Source organism: Cryptomeria japonica, chromosome 1, assembly GCF_030272615.1.
Source record: "Cryptomeria japonica chromosome 1, Sugi_1.0, whole genome shotgun sequence".
NCBI classification, from domain to species: Eukaryota; Viridiplantae; Streptophyta; class Pinopsida; order Cupressales; family Cupressaceae; genus Cryptomeria; species Cryptomeria japonica.
In genome coordinates, this window is record NC_081405.1 from 230,608,969 (window position 1) to 230,636,085 (window position 27,117).

The following is a 27,117-nucleotide window of genomic DNA, read 5'->3' on the forward strand; positions in this document are numbered from 1 at the left end:
CAGAGACCTAGGGCCACTTTTAAAGATGATCCACCACTTCTAGAGAGCTGCATCTTCTAATTTTTAGCCAATAAAATAAAATACTATTTTGCCCATTTTATTTGACTGTTCTTTTATTTTAGTACATAACAATTAAGCAGCGAGTTTGTAACATAATTTTTTTCAGTTTATTGACACAAAAACTTAAATACCACAACACTACCAACTTTCGAAGAGTGAAGATTGAAAGTTGTTATACATTAAAATAAGCACTAGTAGCAGTATGTCAATGAAATGGGCAGTGAAGAAGTAAACATAATGGAAGTTGAAGGGAGTGTGTGATTTCTCGTTATTTCGAAAAGTCAAACACATGTTCTATTGGAATACCACAAGATTGGTTTGCATGCCCTTCATACTCTTTTCAAAAATTTGCAAAAGACCCTTTCAACTCCTCAAAACCTTTGCTATAATTTGACACCAATTTAAGCACTAACAAGGGTTAAAATATAGTGGGCGGCAAGCATTGGTTGACATGCTTGCAAAACTAATTATCATGGGAGCTATAGTTGGGTAGTACACCATTTATTGGGTGAGAGTGGACACGGGCTTAGAGTTTGTGATGATATATTGTTGGAAGAACAGGTTGAAATGGCAAAATTGGTTAGGGAGAGTGAAGAAAAAAACTAGATTTACTAAGAAACACTTATCAATACAGTTATAATCTATTGACAAGCATTCTAATCAGTTGAAGAGGGCTATGCTGGAGGGAAAAAGAAGGCCAGTTATCTTCTAGGTGAGAAAAATATAGTTGTAGGCTTATTGAATTTGCAAAAACATGAAAGTCAATGATTTAGTGGCCAATTTTATTTTTATGCAAAGCTAATGATTCATAACACATGTTGTGGGGGTAATCAAGCATTTAGATACAAACTATCCTAGTCTCCGAGAGATTTATGGAATTCTGAAAGCATGCTTGATCAAACGAGGCAAGCAATTCATGACAAGGATCTTGGGTTACAATTCTATGAGGAGCACATTAGGCCTGTCATCATAAAGAGGTGTAACACAATCAACACCCCTTTTCAAATTGTTTCTTATGCTATTAATTTCAAGTGGTATGCATATACTTGATGAAATTCTTCCCTAAGGATGGTGAGGTAGTGGAGGAGTTTGTGAAGTCCTTTGCTAGATGTATAGCATTGAGGAGGCAACTATACTTTTGGAGCAATGGCTTCAATTTTTTGATCTTTAGGGTCCTACTTTCAGGAAACCAGAGGCTATGGTGTATAGGACCATTATTGCACAGAAAAAATTATTGGATGGTGGAAATTTCATGCGAAGGACACATCGGAGTTGAAGCAACTTGCCAATTTCATACTCTCATAGATTGTTAGTTCCTTTGCTGCAAAGGTAAATTGGTCCGCCTATGGCTTTATCCAGTCGAACAAGAGGAATAAGCTTACTTCTAAATGTGCAGAGAAGCTTGCTTTAGTTCATAGTGCCTTGAGACTACAGGATTGATAGACTCTAGCTATATGTTGGGGTGTTGATGATGAAGATTTTAGGTAGATTGATAAGAAGTGGGTGCAACAAGGATTGGTTGGGCTTCCATTAGACAAACGACTTCACCTAGAGATTGACCTTGATAACTCTTTTGTTATTGATAGTCCAGAGGAGGCATGATTATATTTTGAAGTTTGAGACTTTGAAATTATAGTTTGGAGCAACGAAATCGGAAATTTTATTGCTGTTATACTACTGTCGTGATTAATTTTATTGCTGTTATACTGTTGTCATGATATATTTAAATAGTCACATTTTTAAAATTATTGCTGCTGTTATAATGCTGTTGTGTTGGATTGCTGCTGTCATACTGCTATCAGTCTCATGTTATGTTGCTGTCCATTAACTTGTAGAAATTTTAGTCTCTCTATCTCTATCTTTGTATATATTGCCATCCCCTTGAAGTCCCCAAAAAATGGCCCTCAGACTGTCATCTCCAAAATGTGTCCCCTGCTGTCCTGATGTCCCCATTCTCCAAATGCTGTGGAATATAAGAGAGAACCCATAAGCAGACATAGTGCAGATGATGAGTGACCAATATTTTTTATAATATATATAGGCATAATTAAAGTGAGTGTAGAGCATGTGTAAATGTGTTGATCTCTTGTTGCTTCATTTGTGCTCATATCATTATTCTGACTTTAAGTTTAGAATTAATATAAGATAGTATCTAGCTCTAAATCATAATTGAAAATCTGAGCAAATGTTGCTGCTAAGAAGCCATAGAGAACATGTATCTGAATGTTGTTGAAGCATTAGGTTACAGAACAGTAGACATTTATGCTCAGTGTGGTTCCTTTTATCCCATCTTACTATCCTTGGGAAAACTTTTTCATGGAAAGCAGCTCTTTTGATTTCTATAATACATGTTCAACTGAAATGTAAAATACTAATTTTCTAATGTTTGTGTACTACCGTGGGATTAAATTTTACACCAATATTTATTGTTCCATCTGTTTTCAGACCTGGATTCAGGTATGTGATTCTTACAGATAAGAGTCTGCATTATGTGCAGTTTGAACCACATGGCATTAACAAAAGGTTCTTTGAGTTGCAGATCTCCAGAAAACCAAATTAGAAGGTCGTATTCAACAAATGGAGCAGGAGCTAGCAGCTGCAAATGCTCGTGAGAAGGCTGTTCAGGAACAATTTTCAAAAGAGTTGAAAGAGTTTCAAGAATGTCTTCAGACACGCATGAAGCAATCTAGTGCACTAGAGGTTTGCAGAATTCTCACTAAATATTCTGTCTGGATCTTAGAAATTCCACAATATGATGTAAGTTTGTCTCTTGAAGTACTTCATAACTTTGCTGCAGTAGTCATGATGGTTCTCTGATGTGTGATTGCTTTGGTTTATATCATATTTATGTCTCCAGTAACTTTACCCATACTAATTCATAACACATATCTCAATTATTTGCTTTCTTTCTTGGAAGAGTGTCAATTTCCTTCTCATTTATGAAGATTCACAGACACATTTTTCTCTTTATTTCTACATAATGAATTGCATCCACACATATGATTGTCAGTTTATCACATATTAATATTTTTTTTGTATTTTTGGATCTATTTCAAAGACATGATTACATGCAAATCATCTTGGAACTTCATAGTACCTCATGTCTGTCATGTCTGTATTCAGATGAAACTTCAGCATGAAATGAAGCTACGTGCTGAAACAGAATCAGTAGCGACTATTGCTAATGATAAAGTTACAATGCTTGAAGAGAAAATGAAGAAGTCATCCGACGTTGCTAAAAGTGAAATTGCCAGTCTGAAGTCTGAAATCTTAAGAATGCAGAAGGAATCTGATCTTGCAGTTCTTCGATTCAGGGCAGAGGTCCGTTCCCTATTTCTTCATGCAAAAATTATATATGTATGGTATGAGTTACACAGTAATTCTTTGCAAGTTTACCTGAGATGTCATTTGTTTTCAGATCGAGAGAGAAACCTGTAGAGCAAATAGCTCAGAGCAGGAAGTAGAACTTTTGATGAAACAATATGATGACCTTAAAGGCCAGTTATCTGAGGTAAAGTATTATTTGTGAGTGTCCTTAAAGAGAATTTAACAATTCAATGTATACTGCATTTACATAGTAACTGTCAATTTATCCCAAACTCATGTTGAAGTGCAGAACACAGCAATATTTGCTGTAATCTATACTCAGTGACTGCATAAAATAAGCATATAGTTTTTGTACATGTTGAATTGAGTTTTTTTCCTGAATGTCATAGTATACACAGACTGTTCAGTTTAATTTTTTTGATAAATGCCAATATTCTTAGTTGTGAAAAAAGCTGGGGAAGACCTCACAAATACACCAAAATCAATACACATGGCAAAATTTGCAATCTGCTGACCAACCTAAAAGAAAACACAGCAATACACAAAAAGAAGCCAAGCACAAGTCTCTGGCCTTCTTATTGACACATTGACCAACAAAAAAGCAAACACTCAACAAAACACACAAAGAAGCCAAGTTCAAGTCTCTTGCCATGTTATTGATACCATAGCAGCAAAAATTGTTTGGGGAAAAAATTGAAAAGCACACAGAAGATACTGAGAGGGGCGGGGGTGAATCAGTATTTTAAACTTTAAAATTCATGAAACCACATAAAATATAGAGAGAGCAAACATCAAGATGCAAACACCAAATTATACGTGAAAACCCTTTCTAGTAAAAAACCATGACACATCAATAGCTTTCAATTACCAAATGAGCACCAACTCAAAAATACTTAAGTGAGCACCAACTCTCCTCGAAGCACCAATTTCGTTCAACTTTTTACATCAGATGATAGATTGATATCATCAGCAACACTTGCATTCATTAAACCTTCACAAGTCTCGACCTCAAGGTTACGCTTTAGCAACAAAGTAAATGATAATCAAAGTGAAGCACTTCAAGTATCCATATACCAAAGAATGTAGTTTTGTTTAGTTGACACCAAGTGATCAGAAGTTAGAACAATACCACAAAGCTCTGTCTTCTCTAGACAAGTAAAATCACCCCTAGTGAAGATTATCAATGACTGCTTATGTTCTGAAATAGACTAATTGCACTTCACACTGGTCCAGCATAATCGCGTCAGCTCTTAGAAATTAGAAAGAAAAAAAAAATCAGAGCCATGATAGTTTTGAAAAACTTGTATATGTTCTTTGCCAATGGCATACTTGTGGACATGGTGGTCAGCACCTCCTTCAGGGTTCGTGACATGGCTTAATCGCCTACTATGGATCTGGGTAAGTCTGGCGTTTGAAGCGGGCGTTGATAGCTCGAGCTTTTGGTGCAATGGCAAACATACCTACAATTGGTATTAGAGCCTTGGGTCACGGGTTCGAATCCCGGGAGGTCTCCTTCATTCTGTCGGTTCGGAACCCTTAGTCGGTGCTGAGGGGGAGATTGTTGACTTGGTGGTCAGCACCTCCTTCAGGGTTCGCGACATGGCTTAACCGCCTCTTGTGGATCTGGGGAAGTTTGGCGTTTGTAGCGGGCATTGATAACTCGATCTTTTTGCGCAACGACAAACATACCTACAATACTCTCAAAAGTCTTGTAGCGAAGGAAAAACGCGATAGATCCAAAACAATTCTTAGAGTCACCGCCATCTTCTAAAATGATAGTCTCATATCGTATAACATTTCTTCCAAGTCAAAGAAGCTATGCACATAAATTTCTGTCCAAGACTTAAACACAAAAATCATTACAACAGCTCAATCCGCCTTCTTGAAAATTGGGCTAACGCCGCCCCATTCATCCGTGACAGGAGCCGTCGTACTAAGTAAAGACAAGATAATAAACACAGGCATCTTAGGCATTGTTCGGTTCATAAATATTTAAGGGCATTACCACTACAACATAACAAAGTCGCTCCACTTCAAAAAAAACGTTACACATATGCTATATTAAGCTCTTGCCATTGCAAGAGGAGGATAGAAATAGAATTATTTAAATTACAATTGTTAGACATAGACATACATTTTGACACCATCCACACAACACTTAAGGTAATAGAGAATGAAGGCATACCACGTTTAGCTGCCATATTCAAAACAATCGCACACCATAACAAATAATCATGCCTCCCTTTTTATCGACATTTTTGGAAGATCCTACCATCCTAGGATGACATGGCAAATAAGTTGACTAAGGAGGTGAAGTGTACAAGAAACCAACTCAAGCAGACACCCAAGCAACTCAAGCACATAATCAAGTAGCTCAACCATGCAACCAAGTAGCTCGAGCACACAACCAAGTAGCTTATGAAAATCTGATGAATAATCAACAACTTGATTAGTATTTCATTCCAATTCTCAAACCTTTGACATCAATGACAAAATAATCAACAAACTCCCCCTTTGTCATTGATGGCAACTCCATTTGCAACCAACCGGAAACCAAAGCTGCTCCAAAATAATGTTGCTCCCATTGACTTACTACTTTGACATCGATGATTGATATCAACCTGCATAACTGAAATGGGGCATAGAATATGACAATACAAACTCCCTTTGAATCATAACAACAAATCAAAGATGGAGTGAAATCACTCCCAACTTCTCCCTCAAGAATTCAAAAGTTTCCTTTGGTAGAGGCTTAGTAAACGAATCTACAATCTGCTCTTTAATAGATGCATATTCCAACTTAACTTGCTGATTACTAACTTGTTCTAATAGAAAATGATACTTAATAGGAATATGTTTAGTTCTAGAGTGCATAACAAGATTATTAGAGATATTAATAGCACTTGTGTTGTCACAAAAGATAGATATAGGATGATCATACTCTACCTTAATGTCCTTTAGCATTTGCTTCATCCATAGAACTTGTGTGCAACAAGATATTGCTGCAATTTATTCCGCTTCAGTTGTAGTTAATGAAGTAGAAGCTTGCTTTTTTCTCAACCAAGATACAAGACAACCACCTATAAAGAATGCACCTCCACTTGTGCTCTTTTTATCATCAACAAAACCACCCCAATCCACATTTGTATAAGGTGTAACTGTAAAATCATTACCTTTAGGATACCATATCCCATAATCCATAGCATAGTTGAAAAACTTGGACTCGCCACGGACTCGGCAAACCAAAAATTTGGACTCGGACTTGGACTCGTGAAAGACTTGGCAAGGACTCGGCAAAAAAAAACCCGTAGTTTTACAAAAAAACATAAAGAAATTAATGTATTTAGAGAACATAAGAGCCATAATTGAAACATTACACATGTCACATACTCATAGTTTCAAACTTTCAACTCTAAAATGTATAATACCAAGATTTCTTCAATGCTAATTATGCTTTTATATGGAGCCTAATTAGACTCAGAGGTTAAATTTTCCCTACTTCCATCGGCGCAATTGCCCCCTATATTTTTCGATGGGGGTTTGGGGGCAGCGCCCCCAAGTTGGGGTCAAGGGGACCGCGCATTGTTTTATGCATTTTATAAAGGCGTTGGGTGTTATTTTTCTTTTATTTTTCACTCCCTCAGTTATGCCAAATGAAGGCAATTTTTTTTTTTTTAAAACTCAATTTTAAAGCTTGCATGACTTTTTTTTTCTGGGTCGCACGAGTCCATCCGAAAGACTCGCGAGTCTTTCAGATGGACTCGCCAGGACTCGCCTCACGAGTCCTTGGCGAGTCGACTCGTGGCTCCCATGGATTCGGGAGTCCGTGGCGAGTCCACGAGTTTTAAAACTATGATCCACAGTACCCTTAAGATACTTAAAGATCCTCTTAACTGCATGAACTTGAGTATCCTTAAGAGTAGCCTGTAATCGAGTAACTACTTGCATAATGTTAGGTCTAGTATGTGTAACATATAATAAACTTCCTGTCTTAGACCAGTACAAAGTTTGATTAGTATCCGGAGACTCATCATATTTACTTAACTTACATCTTGTCACCATTGGAGTGCTCACATCATCCATTCTAAACCTTCTCAACATCTCTCTAATATAATTTGTTTGAGAAATAAAAATGCCTCCATTTGATTGATGAATTTGCAAACCAAGAGAAGGATACCTCACCTATCATGGAAATTTCAAACTCCATATTAGTAGCAAAAACCTAACACATCTCTTCACAATCACTACCAAAAATCAGATCATCAACATAAACTACAACAATCAGCATATAGATTACCTTCTTCTTTAACATAGAAATTGCTGTCCGCTATCCCTCTTTTGAATCCTTGCTGCTGCGAATAACTGATGCAGGAGCACCGGTCTAGTTCTTACCGGTTGAGCAGTTTTCAGTGGAATTGCTTGAGATCGTGGCATTTCTTCTTGTTTGAGTGTTTAGCATTTTGGTTTTGGGTTTATTCCCTTGTGTTCTTGGTCTTTGTCATGTCCGAGTTTCATGGCTTTTGGATTCAATCCCGGCGAGTTATCGATCCTGGTATTGGCCCGGTTGATATGTTCTTATCGGTTATTTTGGCAGTGTGTTGAGTGAAGTTGGATTGGGTGGCGGTTGATCTCCGTGACTTGCGGATCGTGGATTTATGTTTCTTGTGCTGTGTCCGATGTTCTCGGATGACCGCACATTGTTTTATGCATTTTGGAGTTGTTCTTAGTGATTTGAGCCGACATGTTACCGTTGCACGTTCCATGAGCCGGTTGGTCTTTGGGCCGACTTGATTAAGTTGTAATTATTTCAGATGGTATAAATGAAGGTTTGTGAATCATTTGAGGAGATAGAAGGGAGAAGATCGAAGACAAAGTTTAGAGATCGAGCGAAGATGTAGATCCGGCGAGATCCTGATCCGATGGACTGAGGCCAGAAGGCTGAGGTCCGGATTAGGGTAGAACCGACAGACTGTTTCCGGAGGCCGATTGGATATGTGGATGATATGTGGATCTTGTAATTTTGTTGTAAGCATTATTTGTGTCCTAGATTGCGATCCAGCATGTGGCATGTGTAATTCTCCAGACTGTAATAAGAATTGTTCCTATTGTTTACTGGTTATGTGTTTTGTTATGTTACCGGTTGTTCTTTCTGCTGTTTTTGGCATCTTGTTACCGGTTACCAGTATATTTGGCATGGGTTTTGTGTTATGCTGCAAGGTTGGGTTGTCCTTCGTTGGATCTCCTTGCCTTGACTACATCAATAACTGTCTAGTCTGGCATACCAATCACGTGGGGCTTGTTTAAGACCATAGAGTGCCTTTTTTAACTTGCATACATAGTTTTGATTTTCTGAAATAACAAACCCATCTAGCTGCTCTATATAAACTTCTTCATTCAAATTACCATTCAGAAAAACAAATTTAACATCCATTTGAAAAATTTTAAAACCTTTAAAAGAAGCAAAGGCTAAGAACATTTTAATAGCTTCTAAACGTGTAACAAGAGCAAAAGTTTCTTCGAAGTCAATAACTTCAATGATTTGTAATTAATGTTTAGAAATTTAATTTGTACTTAATTCAGATATGTAAATTCCTGATCCACAATATTGCATGGTTATGTTCATTTATTGTTGAAGATTTCAACATAAATGCTAAACATGCCATATTTACTCTGAGAACTCTGCATGGACCATTGGTGGAGCTTGAACATCGTAAGGGGGAGGTCGAGGGTTCGACCCCCCCTCAACAAAATTTAACAAACCAACCAACATGAAACTGGAGGAAAGTCGTGGTGCCATGTGGCACTTTCTTATTCGCCAATGCTTAGACATGTGGCACCACTTGATTGGTCCACGTCAACGCTTGGTCAACTGCTTCAATTAGACACGTGGTACCATTCGATTGGTCCACGTCGGTGTTCATACGACCATGTCATCATGCTGACGTTAACACCTGTTCTTGGTCAACCTTTTTTTGTACAACTTTGACTGGCCATAACATTCACTTATGGACTCCGATTGACGTGATTCAAGCGACGTTGGAATTGTCTCGACGAGCTCTTTGACTTGGTGCTGTTTTCGTCTGATTTGAAGACGATCAATTTTTTAGGCCCAGAGTCTTCTTCTAGAGACCTTGGTCTTGCTAAACTTTGACCGAGCATAACTTCTGCATACAGTCTCCTTTTGATGCATTCAAGTTGCGTAAGGATTGTATCAGCAAGCTCTTTGCACCGACAATGGTTTCGTCAGATTCTGAAACTGTGAATTTTTGAGGACTTCTGGATCCTCTTGGATCATTCAACCTGTGCATAACCTTTGCACACAAGTCTTGCCTTGTTCCTCAACACTTTACCATCTTCATTTAACTTATTGTGTACACCCACTTTGTGCCAATCACGTTCTTGTCTTTGGGCCTTGGGACAAGTTTCTTAGAGTTTTAGTTTTTTGAATCTGATCAAGTTCTTCTTCCATGGTTGTCACCCAATATCTTCAGCTACCTCCTCAAAACTTTTAGGCTCAATCATGGACAGCAAGGAGATATCTTCATTTTCAGAATAGTTAACACCTCTTATTCTGGCTCTTGGTCTATCCTCTTGCAAAATCTGATCAATAGGATGATTTCTTTGAACAAACTTTAATGAAGTCTTCGAAAAGGTTCTAATTTTGTTCTTACCTTTGTCATTTGTAGGTGCATTTTCTGTAGTTACCTCTGCTGGTCCATGTTGAACATTTGAACATGCATTTTTAGAATTTACATCTGTTTTCCCAGGATTTGCATTTGCTGTCCCATGTTGTACATTTGAAGGTGTTTGTTGAACAACACTTTCTTCTTCATCTATTTGACAACTACCACCATCATCTTGCACCTTGTCATAAATGTTAGCATCTTCATGAACCTTCACATTAGCACTTTCAGTAATCTTTCGTAATCTTCTGTTAAAACATCTATAAGCTTTACTTTTAAAAGAGTATCCTAAGAAAATCCTTTCATCAGCCTTGGGATCAAATTTTTCAAGATTGTCTTCATCCCTCATCATATAACAAGGACAACCAAATTTTTTGAAACATTTAACTGAAGCAGCCTTACCTTTCCAAAATTCATATGGGGTTTTGTTGTACCTTGCTCTAATCAGCCCCCTATTCTGAATGTAAACAACACAGCAGTGTGGACTGCCTCTCTCCAAAAGGAATCATTCACTTTAGATTCATTCATCATACTACGAGACATTTCTTGGATTGATATGTTCTTCCTCTCAACTATACCATTTTGTTGGGGTGTTCTTTCAGCTTAGTATTGTCTTTTTACACCATGTTTTTTCGCAAAAATTTACAAACTCATTTGATGTGAACTCACCTCCATTGTTTGAATGTAAGCATTTAATTTTTCAAACCCTTCTCATTCTCCACTAAAGCTTTAAAGGCCTTAAACTTTTTAAGAGCCTTTGATTTTTCCTTAAAAAATGTAACCTAAGTCATTCTTGAAAAATCATCAATCAAAAGCATAAAATACTTCTCACCTTGCATACTCCTAGTTCTCGTAGGCCCACATAAATCAGTATGAATCAACTGAAGAGGCTTTGTGCTAGAATTCTCTTTTGATTTGAAACTATTCCTTGTTTGCTTTCCCAGTTGGCAATCTCTGCAAACAATTTGAAGGTTTTGTGAGCTTTGGCATGTCTCTAGTAGCTTCCTTTCTGCTGATTTGAACAAGACTATCAAAGTTTATGTGTCCCATCTTCCTATGCTATAGCCAATTTTCATCCATTTAACAATTTTTACTTTTGATATCATCAAGAATATACAGATTGTTAGCAGCCCTACTTACATCAAAAATATGTTTACTGCCTTTACTAATTTCACAATAATCGGAATTGAAAACTAAACTATGTCCTTGATCACATAATTGATTCACACTTAATAGATTGTGTTTCAGACCTTCTACATATAAAACATTTTCAACTTTAATCTCACCACCATCTAAAACAAGTGTACCTTTAGCTTTGATTTTTGCTGATGAATTAACACCAAATCTTACCTTTCCTCGATTAGTGCTTTTGAGAGTGAGTAACTTGCCCTTGCCTCTAGTCATATGTTTATAACAACCACTATAAATATACCATATGTCTTTTTCATTTTGTGCAAGAAAGGCTGTTTGCACAATCAGGGATTCCACTAAAACTTCTTGCTCCTTCTTCATCCAAACCTTAGTAAGCTCATGTGCTTCATCCTCTTTCTCAACCTTTTGGTTCTGCTTAGAGAAATTTGCCATACCATTTTTACGAACTTTTGTAGTGTGACTAAAGCTATTACATTTATAACATATAACATTGTAATTCCTTGGAGGAGCAAAAGAGTTCCTACTCATAAATCTGAAATCATTTTTTGCAAACACTCTACAGTTGATCGCCTTGTGTCCAAAATAATTGCAAGAGAAACAATAACCATAAAAGAAAGAATTGTTGGACCTGGTCATATGTGCTTGCCTTGAGATAGGAAGCTTTTTGAAAACATTATTTCTGATTTTTAATGGTGAGTCCTTTGTGTTGTCCATGTTGGTCTTTTGTACATTCTTCTTTTGTAGACTTAGAACTTTGACCTTCTTCAAGACCAACTCCACCTTTATCAATAGACAATTTTTGCGAGCCAATGACATTATCCAAGGACGTGAAACTTTTCTGATTTATCTTCTCATGAAACAATTGTGATAACCCCTACGGTATCACCTAATGTAAGATTATTTAATAATATTAATATATGGATTAATTAAATAAGGTTATTATAAATAAATGATTAAAATGATAAATAGTAATATATAAAAAATAAAGGAAATATATTTAATAAATAATAATAAAGAAAGTATTATTTAATATTTAATATATTTACAATGTCAATATTTAATATACCCCCCCACCCCCAAATTACCCCCGCACGAAGGAGTGCGACGGTAATCGCAGCCCCCTTCATGCGGAACTTGTGGAGGGGTACAACCCTTCACGGGGTATAAAGGGGAAACAACAACACGCAGATGGGAGGGCGGCAACGGAAAAGGAAGAAGGACTGCTACGTGGTCTGGAAGCTACAGCAGCAGGTTACGCACAGGTAAGTAAGGAGTGAATATTGTATTATATATGTTAATGAATATAAATAGTGAACATGTTATTACATATGTTAATGAATATAAATAATAAATACTTTAATACATATGTTAGTGAATATAGTAATGAACAATTTAATACATATGTTAGTGAATATAGTAATGAACAGTTTAATACATATGTTAATGAATGATTTTTAGATGTTAATGAATATGTATAAACATATGTTAATGAATACATATCAATGAATAGTTAGGAATATACGTTAATAAATGTGAATGTTTGATAATGGACACTTCCTGAATATATTTTATGGAATACATGTTAAGTTAGGAATATGTAAATGTGGATTATGGAATGGAAAGTAGTAATAAATTATAAAATGTAATATAAATGTGATTATATGATGGAGGCTATAGGGAGGAAACTCCCTTAGCCTAATGGAGGGATTATGATAATCCCTGGTAGGCAGTATATATTGAATATCTATATGCATATATATGGCTTGGTTGACTAAGTTCATCCAAGAAGAGACGGATCTGGCCGGTCCTCTCTGGTAGATTTGGATGATGAGATGCATCATCCAAGGCAAGGAATGGATCATATAGGATGGTCTTCCTTGGTATGGCTTGGGGGTAAGAAATTACGTCCAAGACAGGAATCGAATTGACCTTCGATTTCCTGGATGGCTTGGAAACAAGATGGGTTCCAAGAAGGCGAGTTTCACAGTCGCCTAAGGACATGTCCCAGTACTGCACTTGTATCCTTTTTATTAAATAGGAATTGAGATTAGCATTAATTAAGTAATTTAAGTTTAATTGCAAATTAGATTAGCTATATGTGTATATTTGTTGTATTCTAACAATATGTTTTGCAGGACAGTGGTCTCTAACTAGTAGGGACATTACAACAATTGTGTCAAAGATTTATATAACTTTCAGAAAGAAACAATTTCAGCTTGAAGTCTCTCACAATTTTCTTCATTGAGCTTAAATTGATTTCTAATTTCTTCCTCTCTTTTCTTTTCTTTTTCAATCTGAACTTTCAAATCAATTATCAATTTTTTTGCTGCTTCAAACCAAAGTTCCCAGACTCGGACTTGGCTCTGACTCGGCTCGGACTCGGCAACGACTCGGCAAAATAAGAAAACCCTTGAAATTTAGAGATTTTTAACGATTTAAAACTTGTTTCATACACCCATTATTGAATTAAGCTTAAAGACACTATAACATCATCAAATAGAAGCTAATTTGATCACATACATAAACATACATCCATCACATGCATAGAGATGTAAATTGTAGCTGAAGGAATTAGAAAACATAGATATATAGAGTTATAAATGTTGTCCAATGTATATAAAATCCATGACTTCAAATATTCCCAAACATATATGTAACTGTAAAGTGTAAACAAAAACAAGTCTAGGGCTCAGGCTCTGGCTCAGCCTCGTCTATCTGCCTCCTAGAAAGGCGTCTAAGGTAGGTCCTGGATGACTGAGTAGCCATAGTCTCTACCTGTGATGTGCCAGTCTGAGTAGCCATAGGTGCTGTGCCTGATCGTGCTCTATCCTCCTCCTCTGCCATAGCCACAACCTCAACCTCTCTGTCTGCTTGGTCAACCCACTCAAGGTCCTCATCAGTGAAGACTGGATCGGTGGACTTAGTGAGCCAATCGGACTCGGGGTCGACTTCCTCTAGAGTGATCAGAGAGGAGTCAGCATCTAAAATCTGTCTGGTCCTGAGACGGAGGTTGTAATGAACAAAGACTAGATCATTCAACCTCTCCACATACAATCTATTTCGCCTCTTCGAGTGGATGTGCTCGAACATGCTCCAGTTGCGCTCACATCCAGAAGCGTTGAATGGTTGGCTCAATTTGTGGATGGCAATTTTTTGAAGGTTTGGGGTTGAAGGCCCAAACATTTGCCACCATCTATTTGAGATAAGGAAAAGAAAAAAACATTAGTCTCATTTTCAACTTTAAAGGTAGATTATAAAATGAAAAATTAAAATGCATAAGTCATAAACTTTAGAATTTTCTACTTGGCTGCAATTTTCCTGACCCTCTTTGCACAATTGGTTGGCAAAGATCGCCCCTACTGCATTATTAAATGCATCCATCTCGAGCAGTGTAGCTGTGGTATCAGTGTAGCTGTGGTATCAGTGCCCATCCGTTGTACTACTGAATATAGCCCGCTAAGAACCTCCTCATCCGCTTTGAAATCAGCACGGAAACGGAATGTTATGTTTTTTTTGTTTTTTTGATTGCACTTTTTTAAGTGACGTCGGCCAGGTCACGACCCTCGGACTCGGCGAGTCAGGGAGTGACTCACTGACTTGACGAGTCAGGTGAGTCACGCCCCCTGACCCGTCCGAGCCCAGGTCAGGGTCACCGTGACCCGGTAGGGGTCACCCGGCCCGTTGACTCGCGTGACTCGCAGCGAGTCACGGAACTCTGCTTCAATCACATGAGATGTCTTTGGTTTTCATCTCATTCTCTTCTTGTTGCAGCAACTTCAAGTTTTGATTTTTCTTCCAAAGTCTCTCAATTTCACTTAGAGCATTTATTAGCTCTTCTTCAAAATCCACCTCTCCTTTTTCATCAACATGATCTTCTTCTTCTTGATTTTTAGCATGTATTTCTTCTATGGCCATGAACAATATTTTTTCACTTAAGGATTCTTCGTCACTAACATCGGATGAACAAAATTCTTCTTTTGAGTAGTGACTCCTTTTGAATTTCTGAGACTTATTCTCTTTTCCCTTATACTTCTTATTATTGAATTTGGGCTTCTTTTTGTAGTTGCTGTCTCAGTTTTTGTATATGGACATTTAGCTGCAAAATGTCCTACCTTGCCACAATTAGAGCACTTAAAAGGCAATTTGCCTTTATATTTATCAGACCCTTTCTTCAACTTCCTCATGAAATGTACTGCTTCAAAATCAGATTCTTAATCCGAATTTTCACTAGATACATACTCCTTGTCTTTTCCTTTCTTTGAAGCTTTGGAAGTTGCCTCTCGTTTGGATGAAGAGTTAGAGTTTGTTTTGATCTCATAGGCTGTTAGAATACAATGAAGCTTATCAACAGTCAACTTATTAAGTTCCATCATCTCTTCAATCGCTGAAACCTTTGCATCAAATCGCAAAGGAAGAGATCTTAAATTTTTTTGAACTACAGTAGACTCAACTTTTTCTCCTAAACCCTTAATAGAGTTAACAACTTCATCTACTCGCTGAAAATAAACAACATTTTCCTCTTAATGTTTTTGAGACTTTCATAAATTCTTCCGAGTCTAAAGTTTTGCTCTTAACCTTGTCTTCTCCTTCATATACTTTCTGAAGTTTCTCCCAAATGTCATGGGATCTGTCACAATGTATGACTCTCACAAATTTTGTCTCTGACAGACCACATAAGATTGCATTCATGGATTTAGCATTATTTTCAAAATCCTTATTCTCATTAGCATCCGTTGAAGGAATTGAAGGAATTGTGTAACTAGACACCACACTTTTCCAAACATCAAAACCAAGAGACATTAGATAAGTACGCGTTGGAACACTCCAGAGTGCATAGTTGGAGCCATCAAATAACGGTGCTCTATTTGTAGCAAGTCCTTCAAGAGAACCCATGTGTGCAATCAAGATGAACCTCGAAGCATTTAAGCTCTATTTCCGAAGGAACCCGACTCTGATACCAAATGTAAAGCACACAAAAAATATTGAGAGGAGGGGGGGTGAATCAGTCTTTTAAAAAACCACATAAAATATAGAGAGAGCAAACATCAAGATTTAAACACCAAATTTCATGTGGAAAACCCTTGCGGGTAAAAAACCATGACACATCAATAGTTTTCAATTACCAAATGAGCACCAACTCAGAAATACTTAAGTGATCACCAACCCATTGAGAGCACCAACTCTGATTACATAAGTGAGCAATAACTCTCTAAGATCATCAATTGTCCTCGAAGCACCAAGCTCATTTAACCTTTTACATCAGATGATAGACTGGTATCAATAGGAACACTTGCATTCATTAAACCTCCACAAGTCTCGACCTCAAGGTTATGCTTCAGCAGCAAAGTAAATGATAATCAAAGTGAAGCACTTCAAGTATCCGTATACCAAAGAATGTAGTTCTGTTTTGTTGACACCAAGTGATCAGAATAATACTATGAATCTCTGTCTCCTTTTTCACGATTTTTTTGCAATTTCTACTTCCATGATTGCTATACCATGACAACTCAATTAAATAAAATAAGATTAATTTTTTTATGTTCTTTGTATCAGCAATTGCTGTTGTTCATTATCATCATTGCTGGTAGGATTTGTTTAGCATTGCATAGAATTGTTGATGGAGGAAATCACCCAGTTGCTTCACATTTAAGTTTATTACTTGCAATACATCTAGTACATTTTCCACCAAAAGGTTCTCCTGAAGTACCTTATGCAGTTTTATGAGGCTTTCATTCATTTTCATAACAATTTGATCATGTGCCATAGGGATTGCCTTGTCTGAATTGTTAAGCTCGTCGGCTAGCTTCTCGATCTTGCTGTGATCAGCTAGCGCTTTGCTTCAAATTAATCCTTCCAATTACTTGTAGATTTTCATTCTAGTCATCTATGGTCTCAAATTTCTTGTATTTGAGTAGTTAAACCTCTCCCTCAGCCTCAACGCTTTGCTTTGCTTACTAGCTTTTGTAGCTTGTCAAAGAAGGCTGGTATAAAGATCAAGATTTAGTCTTCTGTTTGACATATTGGTAAACTGGCCCGTCTCAAAGAAATCTCTCTGCAGTGCTTTAGCCTTTGTGAGCTTCATTCTAAAATTTCTAGTTTCTTCAACTAGCATTATCCAGATTTTGGAATTCCTGTCTTCACCTATTGCAACCATGCTCACCAAACATGTCTGCTTTCATCTTAAATGAATTTCAGAATTGGAGGGGTACACAGCTCTCTGCTTTGATCTCTTTAAGAATATCAAGTATGTACAGATTTCCCCCTTATTCTTTGTATGCTCAAGTTCCATGAGACTTCCATCCCAATCTGGCTGGATAGGATTACACAGTCCTGCTCAGTCTCTTCGACTGGTATGTTGTCTTTAAGTTTCCTTACCTTTAACATTAATGTGATGTCACTTCCTATTGACCATCACCTGATCCATTATTATACACTATTGTGATTATTTATTTAAGGATAAATGAACACCACAATATACATGATAATACCATAATTTATAAATGATTGCATTTCATAAAGTATCAGTTTCTGAAGTAAACTGTAATAATATTTCAATTTGATATTCAAACACACTCAACATACTTTATTCCAATTGAAATACCATATATTTCAATTTCAATTCATATGCATCAATATCATGTCTTAATTTCTTAGTGACCTTTAAAAAACTTAATTCCAGTTAAGAGATAAAAGGAACATTAGTGTTGGTGGAACCATAGATGCAGAAACAACAAACCTTTCCAAAGGGGTATGACAAGGGCTAAAGGATTGGCAGAAGGAGCCCTTCGTAAACAAAATTGTGGGTACCAACAGCCCAAATGGAGAAATCAATGAAATAGAAAATCAAAGTCCACTTTTTTTGCTGCAGCTCGTCTTTTGCCTTCTTGGATTGCGACTCATTCCTCCAGTGTCTTTCATTGGAATAGTAAGAACACCAAATCTTTTTCCTTCTACCAGATGCCATGTCTTGGTTGTTTTCATTTTTGCCAAAATCTCTTGCTATATTTTCAATTGCTGCAATTCTAGTTTTAACTTTTTTATCTTGATGTTTTCTTCTTTCTCATATTCTCTCCTCTAGGGTTGTGCTTCAATTGTCAATGCAAATTCAACCCCTTCTGCATATTTGTCAATAATTTTTTGCCTCTAGTTATGTTCTGATTGCAGGTTGCAAACTAGACACAAATCGTTCTACCCTTTATTTCTCTGATAGTGGCTCTTCCAATTTCCTTATAACTCCTTTAAACCGCTAATCAAATCCCTTTAGTGGCTCTTTCTTTTTCTGCTACATTTTCCCTAATCTTGCTCACACTCTGAGGGGATTTTTCGGGGACTGAAAATTGTTCAAGAATTGTTCTTTTAGTTCATTATATCATTTGTTATTGTTTGGGCATGCCTTTATGTACCATCTAATGGCCTCATCTCTTAGGAGTTCCCACAAAATCATAAATTTTAGCTTAGTTTTCCCCTACTGCATTTCATTTCCATGAAGATGCTAGGACAAACATGTGTTCAAATGCTTCTTTGGTAGCTTTTCTAAAGATAGGTAATTTGGTTTGATTGCGATCCATTTTTGGAGTGGTTGGTGCAATTGATTTATGTTGGTCCCAACCAGTGTTGAGAGGGGAGGGGTGAATCAACACTTTACCAGTTTTAGACAATTAAAACTTTTAACTCAAATCTGCACTAACTTAATATTCCTCAATACACATAATTACTGCAGAAGAATATGCATGCATGAAAAGATATACAGTGACACCAAGATTTATCTCGTGGAAACCCAAATGGGAGAAAACCACGGTGTGAGTAGGAACTCACAAAATTTGTACTCTTCTGGAGTACGCCCGGTGAGGAGCCATCCCTGTTAGGATATTACAAAGACACTGTTAGGTGCCACTTGGTTAAGGGATTTTGTTTAAGGCCTGTTAGTACCTTTACCTTGTTAAAGGTAGTCTAGTTAAAGGACTTAAGAACATCAATTAAGATGTCACCCGGTTAAGGGATTTTACAAAGGGACCTGTTAAAGTCCACTTGGTTAAGGGATTTAAGTTGCAATGGTTAGAAAGCAACAAAAGGATGATCTGCTGGATTAGCTACTGATAGCTTGATCAGATCACAATAAGAATCATACTCTATCCACACCGTTTGTGTCTACTTTGCATGACACCGGTTTTCTGCTTATACCTTCGGCTCTGCACTCTGCCGGTCCTTTGACACTTGGCTCTGCACTCTGCCGGTCTACCTCATACACTCTCTGCTCTGCTAAATATTTTAGCACTTCCTCTCATTGTACTCTTCACTTTGGATCACCTTCTACAGGATCTGCTCTTTGCAAATTTTACGATCAAGAATATTTTGAATGAACTCAAAATACTTTATACATTCTTTGTCGTCACCTTCAGATGTTTCCTTAATCAATGCAATCACAGATTTTAGAGGATTTCAAATTCAAATCTTCTCGCTCTTGCTCTGCATGCCATGCAACAATTCCGCCAACTACTCAACCAATTTTGCCACCTCATCCCCTAAAAATAGTGACTTTTGGGTCGGGTTCAGTCTTATAAATGCGAACCAGAAAATCCGCAAGTAATCATGGCTTAATTGCATGATGACTGAAGTTGACTTCACCAACCTTTAGTTTGGCGTAGACACAAGCTCACCAACTCACCTTTTGCCACCGCAACTGGATAACCGATCACCGCTCCGAGATTTATGGTAATCACCTGTCTTCCTTCTGCTTAACCAATCTACCGGTATACCACTGCGCTCTTCATTGCCGGTTCATCGCTTGATGCCGGTTTGCAGTGCTTCTATCAAGTCTCTTTTCCTGTTTGCCAATGAGGTTCCGGTTTGCATACAACCTCAAGCCTTCTTGCCTAAATCATCTTTTGTGACTTCATTATCATCATAATGATCAACCTGAAGATCTGACCTCAACACTGATCTTCTTGAGTAACAGACCAGTTAGCTTAATCTGTCTTCCCTTGAGCTGATTGAACCTTGATCACTTGTGTCTTATGCTTCTTCCATGTTGTTTACAAGTCATCACCTTTGCTACTGAGATACATCACTCCACCGGTCAGTGTTAGACATCAATGACAAATCTCAACAAACATACCGGTTCTCTGGATTAACTAGTTTTGTCAATGCCAACAATTTATTGTTGTTTTCTTAGGTTTCTCCTCCGCACATAATTTATCATTTTCCCGAGAATTTACCTTTTCTTTTATAATTATTAATCTTATTGTAGGTTATTTATGAATGCTTAAGTGCATACAACTATTAACAGGCTATATGACTCACATATGGGTTCAAATAGCATGTGTAGAGGTTGTGTGGTGTTGCACAATTGCTCATGTCTCTCTACTTAGTGTCCAATACCTACATGTACCCCTCTTGTATCCCTCTATTGAGAATCCAAAAAGTTATATGTTATTTTGCAATGCCCCTAGTTTAGTTTGCAAAATTGCATGGTCTTAATCTATATCTTTTGATATGGAACTCTTCTTGTACAATATGGTAAACCCTTTGTGGTGTAAATGTGGATAAATGGGCATTGTTTTTATTTGTCTCTCTCGCCAATATTCTCCCCAAGCCTAAACCATTTTCTCATCTTGGACAACCTTGTGGAATCGTGCAATCAATATTGTAATAGCTTTGTTTGATTTCCCTTGTTGTCATGCACATCTTGATTGCTAAGACTTTCATGTTTTGGCATAGGTCTTTCCCATCCTTAATTCCTTCAATATATGCCCTCTAGGTTATAACACTCTCTTTAGCCATCCATAGCATATCACAACGCCTAAATTTGGAGATATCTCATGCCTTAATGCACTGAGGTTTTAGCTTGACCCATCTCTCCAATGTCCACCCAACAAGAAATAAATATTCAGCCCCCCCCGAATTGCCTCACACATGCAAGACATAAGTTGCGCAACAAATAGGAATAGCAGTGGTGTCCACTCCAAATCAATCTTTCAAAAACCTTAAGCACATTGAAATTTGTCTTCACCAAGATTTCAATCATCCAACCATTGAAATTCATTGCGATAAATTTGAATGAGCTCTCTTGCAACTAGCTAGAGTAGAATCTTGCACTCCCAAAACTAGTATCCCTTAGGTATTTTCTCCTAAGCTCTCCAAAATCCAATAGAAGAAAAATAAAACTAGGCATTGAAAATGAGCTCCATATCGTTTTTTAATACAACCTGTAGAACATTGTTGAAAATGTTTTCACTTACCTGCTTAAAGTAATTCATTGAAGTCCCAAAAAACTGAGTATTATAACTCACTTTATAACACTTTATTAAATTAATTAAATAACATTACCCTTAAAATGTACTTTATCGGCTAATATTAAATAATTAATTTAAATTATTCTCACTGCCAACATTAGCCTATGGGAATAAGATATGATAAATGGTCTCCTGCGCTACTTCTTGGAAGGGGACATTACATAAAGCTCTGCAAAAACATTATTCTTTTTTATTGAGAAAACTTACATTTTATGAGAAACAGACTCCAAAACTTGGCTTTTCCTATCTCTTCTCTCATCCTTCCAGATACATAGCTTCAATACCTTATGCAGATTTATTTGCCAAATTCACATAAATGCAATTATATATTATTCCTCATGTTGACATCCTTAAATATAGGATGGACAAAACTATTTGTTTCCTTTTGGGTGGGTATACCTTTCATTAAGGCATATGATCTTTTTATTAATAATATCATATTTAAATTAAGTTGGTAATCTATGATCAATCTTCAATGGCCATATATGCCATAAATATAAGGCTAAAATTTACATTAAATAGAGCTTTATTAATGTTTTTAGACAACTTATAAATGAGTGTGCCTCAATAACAAGCATTATGCTGTTACATGTCTCTAAAATAAAATTGCTTGAAAAATAAAAGTTGCATGTAATCTAAAAGTATTTTTGAAAAAGCTTATTTTCTAACTAAAAATAAGACCTATATCAAATTTAAGTCTTTCTAGAAAAAGTCCAAATAGCTGTAGCTTTAATAACTACTAATTACTCTAAACTGCATTCTATTTACTTTCTAAAATAAAATCTCTGTGGTGACTGCAGTGGCTGCTTTGAAGGTGAAGTGGTCTCCTGCTGGTTGTTTTCTTTTGTCAACTTGCATTCTCTGAACATTTTTGCTTGCACCTTTACCTCTTTCATATTTGATAACTTTACGCTATACAACTTTGATTGTTGAATATTTGGTGCCTTGTCAACTGGTATAGCTTACTTATAATACCTCGGGACATTTTGGGATTAAAGTGACAAGTTTAACAAATAATTTCTCAATAATTCATATCATACTTATACTGTTAAGATATGGCATTGATAACTATGATATGCTTGGATGATGAACCAACTCACAGATTCTTGACTTTTTCAGAGTTTTGTGTCTCAACTATTTAGTATGTGGGAGGACTTGCTAAATAGGCTTAGCATTAATAGGGACTAAACTACAAATGCAGGCTGTGTACTTCATTTTATTGAAAGTTAGCATTCACAATTTATTTTTCAATATTGTTCTTCTGACGTGTTGTTTGTATGCCATCCTCCATCTGTCAATGAATGCTTATATTGGAGAATGGATATCACCCTTGTTTTTGTGGAATGGACTTGTAATTTATCCATAAAATTTTATATAGTTTAGTTGGAATGCCTTGCTTTGCATGTATGATGAAGATCATCTGAACTTGATGTAAAATTTGTTTCTTGAATTTTCAATCATGCAGTGTTTAAATAAGAAAACTGAACTGGAGCAAGAACTGTCCAATACCATAGCAGCAGCACAAGGTTCAAGCATACACGAAAATGATACAATTGTGAAGAATCTTCAGGAGGAGCTCAGACACTATGTAATGTTTCATTCACAGTAGAAACTAGGAACTTATTTATTTTTGGTTGAGATATCTGTATGCAATGTTAGCAGTTCACTTATATCATGCTTGTCAGCTTCATATATTGTTTAGTTCTACTAATACATTCTAGCCGTTCAGAATGACTAGCTTACTTGTTAATTCTTTTGTAATGTTAAAAACAAAATTGTGGTTTCCCAAAGTTGAAAAGTCCTATTTTTTCCATAAAATGGCTTTCCAATATAAATTTTTGCTTTCTTCCAAATTACCAGAAGCACCTTGTCAAACTTGTTGAGGTCGTTTATCATAGTTTTGCGCATAGTAGGTCTATAGATAATATGGTCTGCTTAGAGAAAAATCTAGCTTGCCTATGACAAATTTTTAGTAGGATAATGGATTTGAGGATGGATGACGTTGTGTAATTAACTATTTTGGATGCAAGTTTCTCTACTTAATGCCACTCTTGATTTGAATTTTTAGGTAAGTATTATTGACATTAAGGTTTGTTAGGACTTAGGTATAACTAATAGTTTGGATAAAATAATGTTTTTTTCTGTAAGATAGATTCATGTTTTTGATTAAGGATCAAACAAGTTTTGAGGGGACCCGAAACCCCTTAGAACAAGTTTTGAAGGGATTTGAAACCCTCAGATTTTGCGCGGATCCGGATCCCAAAGAAGAATGCTGCCAAAAGATACAACATAGACTACCAACAACCCAACTTCAGCCTAACATTAAAGAATAATCATTGAAGAACCAGCTGGAAAAAAGGAGGCCGAAGCCATCCACCATAAAACTTAGAGAACACCAAAAGATGTCAAGACAAGAAAATTCAAGGGTTTTAACAAGGCTCCCTTAACCTGCACCAAGTGCCAAGGGTTTTTCCAGGCACCTGTAACCTAAACATTGGGTTTTAGCAAGTGTAAAGTCCCTTGTCAAATTTGCCTTAAAACTTTCAGTTTATGTTGTCCGACATTTCATCAAACACTTGGCTTGCAATCTCTTTTCAGCATATGGTTGGTCCTACTTCTGATTTCTTCCTCATAAGTTGACCAAATGCATGAAATAAAGATAACTTCTAGTCTGAATGATTAACCGATGAATAATGTGATTGACTGAACAAGGACCATATATTGACATTCTATCGAATAGTTGACGTGCAGCCTTGACACCTTTCCAAATGACTGAAATACTTAGCTTGATATGCAATGCAAAGCTTCTATTCATTTCATTCTACACCTCAGTTCTGTTTATACAAGACTCTCCAATATACTGACTTGTAATGACTGGATACAGAGATGAATATTAGATTTTTTAGGTTGCCATAACTGTCCTAAGATTTAGACGTTCATAACAACAAACTTCAAACTGAAGACAAATAATTTTCTGAACATTACATATGTCTGATTTCTACACAGTTTGCATTGGGACTTCATATACATCGTCCATAAGTAGAGAGCGTTGTTCTTACTAAACATTTCAAACATTTATCAAGCTATATACATACAATGTTCAGACCTGGAAGTAGTGAATTGACTGAAATGTTTGGAGTAGATAGAACAGACCTTCAAATACCCACGTGGCTGCCAATAGAGGTTGCTAACAGAAACTGATCGGCTTCTAAAGGCTGTGCCTCCAACAATCTGAAAATCGCTGTTCAAACCGCTTTGAATTTTTGTAGATTAACTCTTCTAAAATGCATTTGCATTGTAACATTTACTATTCATGGGTACTGTAGCGATTTACTATTCAGGGGTACTGTAGTAATTTATTATTCACGGGTACTCTAGCATCACACCAAACCCTTGTAAAAACCTTTGAAATCTTTCACCAATAAGCTCGAACTTGACCTCTAGATGAAGCCAACAATTAAGCAATCTTCAACTGATATCTCACAACCTCAGAATGCTGATACAATGAAGAAGCTACGCTCTCTAATGCCGAATAAGCTCTGGATTTTGCAGAAACCCTCGTCTCTGTTCTCCAACGCTCAGTGAATTAATGAAAAGAGTTTATCAAATGCCAAAAAAATGAAATCAATTTCTTCTTGGGAACCTTTATATTCCTTCCATGAAGTCGAATTTATCCAAAAAGCATTTAATTTGCATTTATTATAACATGAACTTGCACATTAATATTTTATATTAATCTTCTTGGCCTAGGCGTTCCAACAATTAATAATATGGCCCCCTTTTAATGATGACTTGACCCCTTCACTTAATGTGCAACTATAACATTATTTTATAATATGCCTTTAATGTTAATTATTAATAAAGTATTACTTTATTAGTAATTAAAATAGCATAACTCCATGAATACTCATTATTTCTCGATTCCGTCTAAACCAGGGAGTCAACCACTGCATCCACTGTGCATCTAACTGCCCTACTAAAAATAGTAAGGTCCCTCTCAATGATCCCCCAACTTACTATAAATAGTAAGTATGAGAAACTGAGTCAAACAAAGGCCAAATCCGAACCAAATTGAGTTCTGGAGAAGAGAACACTCTGCCCACTGCCCACCAGGACCCTCTAACTATCTGCTTTAGCCTACAAGGGCCAAAATAATAGGCTAAACCATCAAGATAGGAACGAGCTAAAAAGGGGACATTACAACAAGGATCCCAAAACCATAACAGCCAGAGTTTTGAAGAGAAGCATAAAGGAACAACTTGGAACCAGAGGGTTTTGAAAGGCTCCCCAAGCCTTCATATTGGGTTTTGACTTGGCTCCCAAAATCATCAAGTTGAAACCAGCAAAGACAATCCATTTGAAAGTCAACTCCCTTCCAACACAACTCCTTTCCACCTCAATAGGAAGAAGACCCACCTCAATAAGAACTGAAGAGAAATGGACCGCCAGTTGAACCAGAGGGTTTTGAAATGCTCCCCAAACCTGAACCAAAGGGTTTTGAAAGGCTCCCGAAACCTTCATATTGGGTTTTGATGTGGCTCCCAAAACAATCAAGTTGAAACTAGCGAGGACAATCCATCTGAAAGTCAACTCCTTTCTAGCACAATCCATCTGAAAGTCAACTCCTTTCTAGCACAACTCCTTTCTACCTCAGTAGGAAGAAGACCCACCTCAATAGGAATTGAAGAGACACTGACCGTCAGCTGAAAAAGACAATCACTGTTCAACCCCACCAGATCCAGAGTCAAAAGATCAAAACAATACCAGTTTGCTCGAATATTGGGTTTTAGAAAGGCTCTCAGAACCTCAAGAAACAGGGCAACAAAGCCCCCAAAAGACTCCATCCAACTTAACCCAACCAGCCACTCTCCACCTCAATAGAAGAGCCAATCACCTCGATAGAACTGGCAGAGAAGGAGAAAAGAGGGAAGGAGAACCAAACCCTAACGAAGCCCATCAGCAGGTTCTCAAACAAAAATATGGAAAATAAGATGAGAGCTAGAGCAAAAACAGATTCCCACATGAAAAATGGAAACAAAGAAGCACAAGGTCCATGGAACCAGCAAAAGACAGACCCTCTATACCACGACCCACTCCAGTAAAGGAGAACCACCACAAACAACAAACGTCGTGGAAAGAACAAAAACCACAAATGCAGGAAGAATCCAAACAAAAAAGCACCCAATAGGCTGCAAGATCCGTGCCGAGAAAGGAAAGGGAAGATGCCAACAATGCCACAAAACAGCCCGCTCGGAGAGGATCCTCATCCTCGTAAGGATCTCCATCTTCCCCTTCATCTGCATTCTCTCCCGCAGCCCTAGCTCTTCCTCCACGTGCGCGCTCCATGTAGGACAGATTCATGTTAGCACAATAGTCTTCTTGTAAATTAACACTCAAAATATAAGGAAAGATTGTAGGTATTCTTGTACTGTTGAACAGTAATTCACAAGAAATAATCATAAATTAGGACATTTATATTCTTGAAGGTTGAAAAATGGGGCCCACACACACAATGCTCAGTTACTAACAAACATAATACCACTTGCTGAAACCAAAGCCAAAACTACTTTGCCATTTCTCCTGAATGACGACAACTTTGGACT

At 36.9% G+C, this 27,117-nt stretch overlaps 1 protein-coding gene across 1 annotated transcript in view; it reads left to right on the top strand.

Annotated features, from left to right (window-relative positions):
• Window positions 1-27,117, top strand: part of LOC131035339 (mitotic spindle checkpoint protein MAD1) — a 301,909-nt gene that overhangs the window by 38,945 nt on the left and 235,847 nt on the right. Inside the window, exons 3-6 of the mRNA XM_057967016.2 lie at window positions 2,600-2,760; window positions 3,184-3,381; window positions 3,479-3,571; window positions 22,980-23,102. Coding sequence (XP_057822999.2) covers window positions 2,600-2,760; window positions 3,184-3,381; window positions 3,479-3,571; window positions 22,980-23,102 — 575 coding nt within the window. The remainder of the gene's footprint in view (window positions 1-2,599; window positions 2,761-3,183; window positions 3,382-3,478; window positions 3,572-22,979; window positions 23,103-27,117) is intronic.